General features: G+C 37.0%; 2 protein-coding genes across 2 annotated transcripts in view; both read right to left on the bottom strand.

Moving 5' to 3' along the window:
- Positions 1–6,908, bottom strand: part of LOC127655229 (alpha-1,3-mannosyl-glycoprotein 4-beta-N-acetylglucosaminyltransferase A-like) — a 60,436-nt gene extending 53,528 nt beyond the window's left edge. Inside the window, exons 1-2 of the mRNA XM_052142907.1 lie at positions 6,762–6,908; positions 6,055–6,367 (exon numbers count right to left, since the gene is read on the bottom strand). Of these exons, the coding sequence (XP_051998867.1) occupies positions 6,055–6,148 (94 nt within the window). The 5' untranslated portion in view covers positions 6,149–6,367; positions 6,762–6,908. The remainder of the gene's footprint in view (positions 1–6,054; positions 6,368–6,761) is intronic.
- A 2,440-nt stretch (positions 6,909–9,348) lies between these two features.
- creg2 (cellular repressor of E1A-stimulated genes 2) lies at positions 9,349–13,550 on the bottom strand. Its single transcript, XM_052142635.1, has 4 exons — positions 13,035–13,550; positions 11,686–11,855; positions 11,345–11,458; positions 9,349–10,738 (listed from the first exon to the last, which is right to left on the bottom strand). The coding sequence occupies exons 1-4, from the start codon at positions 13,437–13,439 to the stop codon at positions 10,597–10,599; spliced, it is 831 nt and encodes a 276-aa protein (XP_051998595.1). The 5' UTR covers positions 13,440–13,550; the 3' UTR covers positions 9,349–10,596.
- Positions 13,551–14,112: the final 562 nt, after the last annotated feature.

The raw sequence follows: 14,112 nt of genomic DNA, 5'->3' as shown, positions 1-14,112 counted from the left end.
GTTTTTGGACCACACATCTGAACGGCAGGAGACTAACACATTTTCCCAACCTGGAAAAAATGTCACAAACCATCAAAGACAAGGACGCGTTCCAACCGGAGCAGTGCTCACCTGGACAAAGTTGCGATGGAGTTCAATCGGCGTTTTGGTGAGTTAGACGTCATGGAAGACATTGCTGCATTCGTCTCAAACCCATTTCAGCCCATTGATGTAGAATAGGTAGCAGCCAAATTCCATCAAGGATTAGCTTTGCAAAGTGGTGTTGACATGGACATACTTGATTTGCAAAATGACATAGAACTGAAAGCCAGATCAAGGGACAGTGACTTTTGGGGACTTGTAAGTTTCCTCTCCTCACTCCATGTGCACTAAAGGTGAGTGCCTACTTTGGATCCACTTACCTCTGTGAAATGGCATTTTCACAAATGAAAATAATAAAATCAAAGTATAGGAGCCGCCTTACTGACAGACAACTCACAGACTGCCTCAAACTGGCTGTCTGCAGCTATGAGCCAAACTACAAAGAACTCACAGACAGTATTCAATCACAGACAGACTTGAGTGAACATTACTGCAAACGTTTTGCCTGTTGGTATTGTGAAAGTGATGCTGCATAAAATGGACTAGACCTGCATTTGGTTTAATTTACTGGGGAAGTTATTGCCATTAATCTGCTTTCTTAAATGATACAAAGTAAATAACAAACATACATGAAGCAATATCATAAGCTTCACAATTAACTGTTATTAATGGCACTACATATGATCTGCTCATTACAAAATGTGTCGATTTTTTTCCCACTATGAACAAAATAACCTTATCTACATAATTCATAAATGCTGTTCATTATTAGTTCATGATACCTAATGCATTAATTAATTTTAAAGTTCCTTCTTATCACCTAATTTTTCAAAGGCCCTACCTACATAATTCTATAAAGTAAATAGAAAATAGGCCACATTCCTTTCCTATTTGTATTCATATGAATTTAATGCAACTTAAAATTGATGTTGTGACGTAAAGTTCTTAAAGCAATAGCTACGACCTGTTTAATACACCAGTTACAGTCTGCCTAAATAAAAGGCCTCAAGTTGGAAGTATTTTGGCTTTCTTTCTCTTGCTTCATTAGGTAGATCTTGCCTTTAATCAGGGCTGAGGTCAGGGATCTTGGGCTCAAAAAGGTTGGTGACCACTGCTGTATGTGATGAGTGCCTCCACTTAATTTCCCCTCTCCATGAGATTCACTAGAAAACTGCCCTCTCCCGGGAGTCACGTGACGCCATGCGAAGAGCGGACGTGTAAGCGACGAGCTCTATGCACTTTTCTGGGTTTTAATACATTTTGCATTATAATCCAATGAGATGATACATCCTGCAACATTTTCGCTCTTTGATGAAATTAGCTCACAGTATGTTCAACCAGAGACAGGTTAAACAAGATGTTATAATACAGGTTTATGGGGGAGAGGGGATTTTTCAAAAGACTCTACTGGACTGCCATCTATATGTTATATATAGATAACTATGTATGTATTTGTATAGGCTATTGTGAATCCGTACTGCTTAATAAACTGGTAAACAAAAAAAAAGACACTTAAAGACTCTTTAAGTTGAGCAATTACAAAAGATGATATGCCAAAATTAGAAGAAATTGTATGTACTTTAGTAGTGATCTCAAGCCACTTGTAAAGCAAATCTACTGTATCAAACTCTATTATTTCCATTATAAAAGGGCATAACTGTCACTCAACAACTAACATCCAGGAAAATACAATTGCATATCTAGTAATACATGTCTGAAAGTATGTTTGTCATTGAGTAAGCTGACAGAAACATATTCCATATATTTTTCCATTTGTTTGAACTAGGTATGCAAAGAGGGGGATATTTTCAGACTAAATCCTGGAGAACACTTACACGAAACATAAACCAGTATCAGGGATTTGGCATTGAATCACCATATAGAACTGTGTATGCTCTAATTTATCCAACTTGAATCAATAGAGGGATGGATTTAACTAGAAAATGATCGACTGTTGAGCAATGAGCTGTCACGGTGTGCCCCAGAGCTCATTTATTTCCAACTAAGGCTGATGGGTATTTTCCTAAACACAATTTCCCAGCATTAAGTCTTCTCCAGAATTCCCTTTAGACACTGCTGGCCAGATGATGTCAACCAGTGCAGATGAAAGGTATGGACATGTGTTAACTAGATGTAATCCCACAAACTGTGGTGTTCCATGTCAGTCACCCCTAGATGGGTTTGATGAACCTACAACCTTTTGGTTACCAGCCCATATCTGTAACCATTAAGCACCTTGCAAACAATTACCACGTAATCACAGTTAAGATCAAAATACCATAGTCAGGGCTAGGTATAGATACGGATTTCCCAATAAGGTTTGATTCCGATTCACAAGCTCTCAATTTGAAACATTTTTATTCATTTGGGTATATTTTAGCTATAATGTCCATTTTGCTGACATAACAAATACATTCTTACAGCTAATGCTGTAAATTTTATTGGGAAACTTCTAAACTGGTACTTTGCAAAAATAATTTATATATTTTTTTTTGAGAGAGCCAAAATAGAGCCCAAATTATGCAGTTCAATCGCTATTTATTCAATGTTCAAATATTTGTGTAAATAAATGTATGCCAATTAATTTATGCCACCACTGAGCAGCATTAAAAAAATCTGTATAAAAACACCATTTACTGTATGCCATATGACTGTGAGTTGGCAGCAAGGCTATAGGTTTGTTTGATCAACAGACAGAGGAGTGTACGGAAGGCTGTTTGAAAACAATGGTGCGTCCAAATATGCATACTTTCCTACTAAATATTATGCCAAAAACATATATGTTTATACAGTAGTATGTCTGAATCCTCAGTATTCATAAAACAGTAGGTGAGATATAACTGGATGACCAATTGCTTCCTGATAAGTCCCAAAGTGTGGATCGACTGGACACTTTACCATCCCATAACGGCTCAGTAGCTGAGGAGACATAACGTTCAAACTCTGGATTTTATAAAATTGCGGATAACCGCGAGTCAGAAGGCTCTTGTCAACTAGAAGTGCTACATATATCAAGAAAGTTATTATGTCATATATTCGCGTCATGAGACAATGCCCACGTTCCCAGATGAAGTATGTCCTAAATCTATAAGTGACCCCCAAACCGCAAACTTTTCCACTAAGCTACGTCATTTTGTTGTGTAAGTAGTGCGAGTAGCATGTAAATGGTGCACTCAGTAGTGTTTTCTTCATTAAAATAGTTTTACTCCTGAATAAATTAATTGTAGTTTTGAAATATTTGTATAAAATCATGACCACTCACATGAGATGAAGACTCCAGTCATAACGGTAACCTTACAAAAGCAGTTTTATTCTACATGGAGAGGGTCTCCTCATGGGGGCTGCCATGTTATAATCAAATGACCAACCGAATACTACTTGCTTATTCTCAGTAACTACCTTGTTATTAAACACTCTTACTCATGGATTAAAGTAATCATGGCTGACTGTGAATAGTAAATTTCTACAATGGCATCTAAAACAGAAAACTATTGATTTTGAATGGTGCTGCATCCAAACCACTAGGTGTCCAAGATGAAACAAACCAAAAAGGTTACGGAGTGCACCTTTAACACTGAAAATGCAACAAATAGAAGTGTGTTATCAGTACCCTGATGATGAACTTCTTCAACCAATCAAAAGGATTGTGGACTGCGGATTGCCGTACATAGCGGAAGGGGCGAAGTTAATTGTCTGCAATGATGGTCTGACAAAACAATTGCAAATAATGAAGAATGTAGCATCTAGCAAATCCTCACTGAAGACAGCACAATACAAATTAAGCTGAATGTTTAACCATCACCCACGCTTGTGAATATAATCTATTTGAGAAGTGTACAGTCAGTGCTAATGATTATTTTTATAATAGTATATAATCTATATAAGCTCAGTAGGTCATTAAAATGCAAGTGGATGGAGATTAGACCTTTGAATCACAAAAAAAAAAAACAGAGTCAGCATAAATTCCATCCATATGACTCCACTGGTTACATGAATGTCTACTAAAGCAAAACGATGTAAACGATGAAAAAGATCAATATTCAAGTTTTTGAAGCTTTGTTGGTGCATTTCTCTACTCATCCAGGATGTCTCAACCGAGAGAAAAACATGATATACATCCAAAACTTGCCGACGCGAAAACAAATGTGCATACAGCTGCTGACTGGAAGTGATGATTTATAGTTAAAAAGCATCTAAACGTTGATCTTTTCACAGCAAAAGCAATCGTTTTGCTTTAGAAGATATTAATTTAACCAGTGGAGTTGTATGGATGACGTTTATACTGACTGTCTGTCCTTTTTGGAGTTTCAAAAGGACTAATCACTAGGGATGCACCGAAATTTAAATTCTGGGCCGAAACCGAAATGAAAATCCAGGATGCACTTGGCCGAAAACCGAAACCGAAATGTCCTTTTTTTTGACCTATTTAAAATTATTTAAATTTCAATATTTGAATATTATTCTTCATTCAGTTCTGTAAAAATCTAATTTTACAGATTTTATTAACAATTATCCAAATAATGTAAAGTTTTAGAAAACTATTATATGCAACAGTCAAGTAATGAACTTAGCTAACATCTTTCAAAAAGTTTAAATATGCAACAGTAATTTTAATTAAAACAAAAGGCAGAACACAGAATGGCAGAGGGCCTCTATTCCACTGATCTATATATAACTATAATATATAATTATATATATAGATCAGTGCTCTATTCTGTTTATGTAAACGTATGTACACTTTAAGTGAAAATGATTGTGCAAAACAACAGTGCAAAACAGCAGTAATTGAACTAAATCCAACCTCAACTGTAAACGAAAGATGTATCCTCGAGTGAAGAACAAGTGTAATGTAATTGCTATACACATCATATTGGACTGCTTTCTATTTAAGTACAAGTGACAGGTTTCTCTTCTAGAACAAAAGTTGCTAAACTTTCTGACAGTCTCTCCTGTCTGAAAGCTCATCAAGAACATGAGATGCTGCACTGAACAGTGTCTCACTCTCTGTGCTGGTGCTTGGGCAGATAAATACCTGTGTGCAATCCGTGCAAGCAATGGAAAGCGGTCTTTGTTTATGCGACCATACTCAAGGGGATTGTCACTTCTGGCAATGTGTAGTTCAGCTAGATACGTCTCAAGTTGTAGTGTAGCTGTGCTAGTTGTGGCACTGCTGTGGATCGGGGCACTTTCCTGTAGAATCTCTTGCTGTACTCTGTATATAAATATCTTGAAATTTCTGCTGAATAAACACTGCAGATCGCAAATTTGATGTGCTTATCACATCAAATTTGCGGTGTGGAAGAATTTCGACATTATTGGCCTTTGTTGGGTAGCGCCGTGATAATGGCTAGATCGATCCAGAGTGAAATCTGAGCACTGAGGGGCGGGGCGAGGAGGTATATTTTTTCGGTTCATATTTTCTGACTTTTTTCACTTTCGGCCAAAAACCGAAAGTGCCATTTTCGGCCAAAAATTTTCGGCGGCAGAAATTTCGGTGCATCCCTACTAATCACCATCCAATTGCATTTTAAGGACCTACTGAGCTGAGATATTCTTCTATTTTTCTTCAAATGTGTTCAGCAGACAAAAGAAAGTCATACAAATCTGGGATGGCATTAGGGTGAGTAAATCATGAGAGAATTTTCAGTTTTGGGTGAACTTTCCCTTTAAGAGACTTAATAATCAACACAACCAAATTAGTTTGTTGCAAGTTCCAAACAACAGAACTGTGCACCATAACTGCCATAAAGATTTATTAAACAAACAAACAAAAAAAGATTATGAAACCTTCTAACGCTGAAAGATTCCAAATCAAAGCATGATTTTATAGTAACATTAAATAAATATAACTATGGTAACATTTTGTAAGGGGCTACACCTCCCCCATCTTCAGAATATCACTGATCGAAATCCTTTGATCAAACCAGACTGAAGTTTAAAAGTAAATGCATTAAATCCCAGATATCAACTCACCTTTGCCATTCTGCCAAGCCGTATACCAGGACAGACTGAGAAACGAGGTGAAGAAAACAATCGCCGTGGCAACAGTTCCATGTCTGAGCCTCATCTCATTTCAGCGCCTCCCCGTGCAGCTTCCTCTTGTCCTCCTGGTCCAGCAGGGGTGCATAAGCGCTTCAGAGGAGCGGACGGGAGGTGACGGGGGCCCGGATCATCGACTGTCTGCGCCGCGCTCCTCCTCCTCTCGGTCGCTGCTGGAGTCACGAGGCACCCCAACGGAACTGATGCATTTCAACAGAAAGATGTGCAATCCTCATGCTTGCCCGTCCTGGAATAGATAATGAACGGATTTTAAAACGGCAGATAAATCGATATGAATACATATATTGTCTTGGATTTAGTTTGTTTGTTTCTGGACTGCACTGGCCACAACATAATTATACAAACAGCTTTGATAAATGTGCATGCAACCTGATTTTCCTGTTATAGACAGCAGCTGATTCTAAGCACATACATCATCAAAGTTACAAACACAAATACTGCAGAGGATAATTCATATCAGAAAACGTGGAGACTGGGTAAAATACACCATCGCATTCTAAGAAAACAGCCATTTTCATGTGGTGCTGTAAAATAAACAGAGTTGACTACCTGTCAGAGAAAGCCCAAATGTGTCAGACACAACAGTCATGATCAACAACCCCAAGTTCAAGCCTTCTTACCTTTTCACACCGTTATTCAACTGCTAACCGGACCGGTCCGATCTGACACGCACAATCCGGTAATGAAACCGAGCTGAAATGGGCGTTGTGATGTTCAGTAAATAGCAAATTAACAGACGCACCGTCCAGCCCGATCCTTCAGCGGTGATGTGATCTCTCAATCAAGCTTTGTTGAAGACCACACCCACCGAAAGCTTCAAAGCCCTGTGGGAACAGTGATTGGCTGGAGTTATTAGACCCCGCCATATAGTAGCGCTAATCCACCCTGGACGATGATTGGTTTGAGTCAATGCACAGCTCATGTCCGCCGCCACATGGTGGATTGATGCCATCGCTCTGACTAATTTCTGACGTAACACACTCACTGAGGCGCAGTAAATTGGAAATGGATCAATCGGGTAATCTTAAAGCATTTTCTCCTCCACATATATCTTAATGTAGAACCAGCCCGGCCAGCTAAAAAGTGCCCAAAATAGGCTGAGCAGCCAGTTAAACCAAGTGTATAAACTCCATGTTCAAATCATTGTCAATTGGAGCAAACAAGAGCTGCCTTTTATATTTAGATGTGTGTGAATGCCATGCATGTGTATGAACATTTAATGAATAATTGATTGGCTAATCAGAACTTCACTGTCACTGATGGCTAGTGGGCTTGAACCTTTATTGTACACAGATGATGGCAAGCTTCCAGGCGGTCCAAATCATGATGCTCCCTCCACCGTACTTCACCTATGGGGTAGTTTACGAGGACTTTTTTTTTTTAGGTTACAAACTGGTAATTACAAGGTTATTATGCTATAAATGTGGTTTATGAAGACATTTTTAGTGTCCCCATGATTCAAATCACTTAAAAAACAAACAAAGCTTTTATGAAAATATAAAAATGCAGACAGTTTATTGTGAGGGTTAGGTGATATAATCTGTAATTCGTACAGTATAAAAATCATTATGTCTATGGAGATTCCTTAGTGTGGCTATATGTGTGCGTGTGTGTGTGTGTGAGAGAGAGTGAGTGAGTGAGTGAGTGAGTGAGTGAGAGAGTGAGTGAGAGATGTTGTTTTAAGTTCAGTTACATCATTTAATTTTCGCTGACTGCTTAGCTCGTTCCTGAGACTCATGAACAGAGATGTTAACCAGTTTCAATGATCCCTTCAAGTCTTTAGCTGCAACTCTACAGTTGTTTTTTTTTTTTACCAAATTGAGCATTCTGCAGTGTGCCCTTTGAGTCATCTTGGCTGGACGGCCACTTCTAGGGAGAGTAGCCACAGTACTAAATCGTCTCCATTTATAGATAATTTGTCTAAATGTGAACAGATGAATATTTACATTTACATTTATGCATTTGGCAGACGCTTTTATCCAAAGCGACTTACAGTGGAATTATTATAGGGACAATCCCCCCAGAACAACCTGGAGTTAAGTGCCTTGCTCAAGGGCACAATGGTGGTGGCCGTGGGGTTCGAACCAGCGACCTTCTGATTAACAGCCCTGTGCTTTAGCCACTACGCCACCACAGGTCTTCTGAGATCTCTTTTTGCGAGTCATGGTCCACCTATAATGGAAAATTCACTTTTACATGGTGTTTGTACATAAATGTGTGTTGACAGTGTGTGTACACAATCACACTATAATGATAAAAATCCACACAGTCCTTTTTTTAAATCACCATTAATCATAAGCACAGTCTCAAAACAAGCTATTTACTGTTGACGGACACTGCTGCACCTGTACGCCAATTAATAAGTGAACATTACGCAACATGTTTGTTTGTGTGTGTTGTTTCGTTATAGTGTATAGAAAATGTTGCAAAACTGCTGAAAAAACCCTACAACAAATAAATAAATTAATCATACAACCATTCAGAAACTTCTTGGTTCGTTCTCAAAGTTGTTACTTCTGACAGAGTCTCTCCCTCATCAGTGTCTGACTCCGGTTCAAACATATAGGGCTGAACACCACTATTTTCGCTGTCAGTCATATTGCTTATGATGTCTAGTTATCCGAAGCAGAGATGTCAAATCTCCTCCCTATTCTGGACACGGGGCGGGGAGCACCAGCTAATTTGCATTTAAAGAGACATACACAAAAACGAATCAGTTTTATGCCCGCCACGAAATTTGCATTTTCAACATGGTATAATAAATGATCTGTAGGGTATTTTGAGCTGAAACATTCTGGAGACACCAAAGATTTAAATGACATTTTGTGAAAAGGGGCATAATAGGTACCCTTTAATAGCAAACTCAAATTGTTTGAGTGCTTTTTATAAGTCCTTGTATCTCTATCCCACACCTACAATCTCATTTCATTATTTGGATGGCAGGTTTGACAACTCTAATTAGCTGTTGTTAATTTAGAAGAACAATACAATAATTTGTGCGTTATTAGTTCAAATAATGTAATAAGTTAGTTTGTTTACTATAGATGAAGATCGCTCAGATTTTAAGACAAATTTAAATGCTGGTAATTCCAAAGGGTTCACTACTTTTTCTTGCCACTGTCATATTCATTTTTTTATTTTTTTTTTTTAAGTTTTGTGACAAAAAATAATTACATAATTCATTTTGACTTAATGCCTTTTTACTTTCTGATATGCATGACATTTTTGACATAAATGAATGGACATATTTGTCACCAAAAAATGCAAATCACATTGTTTTCAGATAACTATATATATAAACAAATGGGGTAAATTGAAACTGTTTTTCATTCTCCATAAAATATAAGCTAATTTCTTATGTGTATTGAAATAGTCCTATGTATTAAAATAAATGTACTGTAATAGGAATTTCAGAAGTCTGCATCCTGTTTGTTCCCTCAAATTCAGGAAGTGAATTAGAATGTAAAAGTCATTGTTAATTCAATTCTGATTGGCATACAACCCTGGTGTTATGTAAGGCAAATAATACTTTTGCTTCAGTCTCTCTGTACTATTATTTTAAGCTCAATTCTGTATAAACATTCCTACATTCCATTCCTAATCTACACTATTAATTCTTCATTCAAATTAAAAGGCTAAAACTGTCAACCACAAAATTACACTAACAGCTTTTTCCACATAATATACTGTATATTATTAATACTTTTTATTTGATTTGTGCAGCACATGTATTACAATGTTAAAAAGCAATGCAAGGCACAAACAGATATTAGATATAGTTAATTTAGGTAGTGAGGTCATGTATGTCACTTTCCTTTAGAGATAAATGCAGACATGAAAATGAACATGAAATGTAGGAAAGCATTAGACCCTATCAATCCCAATGAAAAAAATGTTCTGCACAATCCAAAACAATACAAAAGTGCTAACTTATATTCCACATTTCAGCGGTTGATGAAATTTAAAATCCTTAACAATGTAAATTATGTTTCAGAAAAATTTGACAAATCAAATCTCCACTTACTAGTATTCTGTATGTGTATGCCGGACACAGATTACTTTACTTTGTTAAGGCCTGTGGTATAATTTGATATGAGTGATTTGAATGTTTGTGTTTAATGAATTAATAACTTTCCTTTGACACAAAAATTAAGAAACATAAATTCTTCAAATGTAGTGCTACTTAGCATAGAGTATGTGATAAATGCCCCAAACCTTGAGCGTTTTTGGAATTACTGTACTGCCATATGCACTGTTCAGATAATTCATACATTCAATAAATCCTCAGGAACATGTTTGGGAGAAAAAGCCCTGTGACACTAAACCAGGGTCATGGCCAGGGCAAATGCATCTTGTTGGAAGCAGTTAAAAACAAAAATTGTAACCAACTTCTGTCTTTATTCAGTTCAGTTATGCTTTTACTGTGTTAATTATAGAATGTTGTTGTTTATTTCCTCAGAAAGGTGTGGCTTTGAAATACTCTTCAAGCGGAATAAGAGAGACTCCTCCAACCCAGTCCTGTAGCCAAACTTGCTGCAGAACCAGCTTCATGAAAAACCACTTATGTCCATGGGGCCACTTCTTCATGACAGGATGCCTAAGGAAAGCACATACCAACATTAATACAAATATTTATTTGCAGATACTAGAGGATGCATCAACTACTTGACTAGTCAAACTATCGATTAATTCTGCCACTACTCGGCCTATTGAATCTGTGTTTACTGTAATGATGACGTGACGTCAATTGCACTTTTCCTGTATCCACACACTGCGTATATTAGCAAATATATGCAAACATATTTGGTATAATGCAAAGGTGAAATAAAGTGAAACTGGAGCATTTTGCATGCACAACGCATGCTATTGTATAAGCATATCATGCATAGGACTGTTTGCCAATTATCTGTAAATTGAAATTATATTAGTTTCACTAATAGTTTTAATAAAATACAACAGCTTTTTAAAGGAACATAAGGCAACAGAATTTTGTCTGTAGCTCTGTGGTACTTTCAAAACATTGGTGTTTTTTTTAGCTGCCCAACTAATTAGGGAAACCTGTTTAATAACTATTTTTTTTCAGTTCTGTTTGGTGGCAACTACTGTAGAAGTGCAGAAATCACACACTTCACCTTTAAGAGTGTTTATTGCTGCACAATCACTCGTGACAGAAGTGTGCATAATACATCATTTGCATAATTACCTGGAGAACATAGCCTCCTTAGCAAAGTCAAGCTCCTCTGGTCCCACTTCCACCATTTTACCAGTCAAAGTGAGTCTAGCACACCTAGGGTCCTCCGGGTCATAAACCTGCTTCCTGTTGCAGGAAAATTCATAATGTGACAAAAGTACAGAATGTATCTGCAAAATGCACACACAGTGATGAATGTAATCTCTGTAAAATATATATATATATATTTTAATCATTTTACTTTGATATGCAATCCTTAAATGTACAGTCTGAAATTCAAACGCTTACTTTTCCCTCCAAGCGATTAAATATTTAAAGTAAGCGAAATGTGGCACTTTAGATTTTTTACACACCTGCAGAAATCTCCCTCTGCCTCAGAAAACGTTAAGGAAGCAAAAGGAAAGCTGCGCAGATCCGTTACAGTGTTGTCCATGGGCGTAACATAGAAATAAGGAACTCCAGTGCTGTTGTCAAGGGGACCGTCACTGACAGAGAAGATGTTTCCAAATGGAAGTCCTTTTATCTAACATTCAGACAAAAGTGTAGTTTTTTTTATTCTCTTTTAAACAGAAGAAATATCCCAGGGAAAAGATAACAGCCTAAATGAAAAACATTTCACACCGGCATGTAATACAACAACAACAAAAAAATTATTTACCTTACAAACATTAAAGGGATAGCCTGTTAAAGGGATAGTTCACCCAAAAATTACAATTATCTAATCATTTACTCACCCTCATGCCATCCCTGATATTTATGACTTTCTTTTTTATGCAGAACACAAATGAAGATTTTTAGAAGAATATTTCTACTCTGTAGGTAAGTAAATGGTGACTAAAACTTTGAAGCTGCAAAAAACACATAAAGGCAGCATAAAAGTAATCTGTACAACTCCAGTGGTTAAAAAAGTACTTAAATATTGATCTGTTTCTCACTCACACCCGATATATCGCTTCTGAAGATGTAGAGTAAACCACTGGAGTCTTATGGATTACTTTTATACTGCCTTTATGTGATTTTTGGACCTTCAAAGTTTTAATCACCAGAGATGAAATATTCTTCTAAATATCTTTATTTTTGTTCTGCAGAAGAAAGAAAGTCATACACATCTGAGATGGCATGAGGGTGAGTAAATGATGAGAGAATTTTTATTTTTGGGTGAATTATCCTTTTAAATTTGAAGCTGAATGAATGGAAAAAAATGCAATCAAAGTGAGTGGTGACTGACACTAACATTCTGCCTAAATAAATGATGACAGAATTGTAATTTTTGGGTGAACTATACCTTTAAACAAAGGTAAAGTTTGGTAAAATATTTAATAACTTTTATTATTTATATTAAATGCATTAACAAACATTATTATATCATATAATGCTTAAAAGATAATTGATTAATATGCATTCATTTCAAATAGTAAGTAATGTCATGACACTTTGATTTGGTCATACATTACATTACAGTGTTTAAGTTACTGTGTACTTACAGTAAGTACTACGTAATACTAATAAACTAAGTGCACTTAAAATAATTTAGACGAGCTGCTTGTTACTGTGCACACAGTTACTGTTATTACTGTAGTAATAAATTAAAGTAACATGTGTAACAGGGCCAGTGCCCTGTAAAGTGGTATTTAAATATACAAAAATAACTTAAGCATATCCTCTACAGAAGTGTGCATTGCAGAAGACATTAAGTCACCACCTGTTCTTGCGTGGAGATTGTGGCGAGGTGACCCCAGTCGCTGTAATGGGCCATATATCGGGCCACTCTCGCTGTCTCTTCATGTGGCGGAGGCTCCGGGACACTGGACGGGGCTTTCACCTCCTCCATTCGGTATGAAAACACACGGGACGCCGATGAAACGTCCTCGCTTTTCGATCTCTGGTCAGCTTTCTTCTCTGAAGCGTCCCGATAAACAGAGGACGGATAGGCTTGTTTCCAGATCCCAATATTATCGACGAGTACAGCGGGCGCCTCGTCCGAGTGCGTGTCCAGCTCTTCATCCACCACATCATTCGTGACAGCCCATGAGACCGAGCTTCTGATGGTGTAACACTCACCCACACACAGTGTCATTAATGCAATAAGAAGATGAAGTAACATCATAGCGTTTAGATTCTCTAGCGCTGCGCCCCTGTATTTTAAAACTGCATGGGAAACATGTTGATTTCATAACCTAAGATACTGCGTTACGTAGTAGTACTGTAAGTGACCACAAAGTTTGGCAAGTCTGAAACAGCGACACCAAGTTGACCGCCTGAGAACAGCACCAAGGCGACTCTTGTAGCTTATTTCTGCTTTTTCTCCATGCAAACATCTACCACGGTAAACATAGTTATTGTTAATAATGTGAAATAATCTTAAAGGAATATGGGATCTCCTTAAAAAATGTAAGAGGATTTCAGAATCTTTCTGTAATTTTAATAATTAAAAAGAATTGTTGATGTTTAACAATTTTGAAATTGCAATCTATCTATCTATCTATCTATCTATCTATCTATCTATCTATCTATCTATCTATCTATCTATCTATCTATCTATCTATCTATCTATCTATCTATCTATCTATCTATCTATCTGTCTGTCTGTCTGTCTGTCTGTCTATCTATCTATCTATCATCGTCTGTCTGTCTGTCTGTCTGTCTGTCTGTCTATCTGTCTGTCTATCTGTCTGTCTGTCTGTCTGTCTGTCTATCTATCATAGACTTTCTGTCTGTCTGTCTGTCTGTCTATCCATGTCATTTTTTTATATAGATTTTTATGATAAACTATCACAGGT

Source organism: Xyrauchen texanus, chromosome 14 (assembly GCF_025860055.1).
Source record: "Xyrauchen texanus isolate HMW12.3.18 chromosome 14, RBS_HiC_50CHRs, whole genome shotgun sequence".
Taxonomy (NCBI): domain Eukaryota; kingdom Metazoa; phylum Chordata; class Actinopteri; order Cypriniformes; family Catostomidae; genus Xyrauchen; species Xyrauchen texanus.
This window is presented reverse-complemented; position numbering and strand designations above follow the sequence as displayed.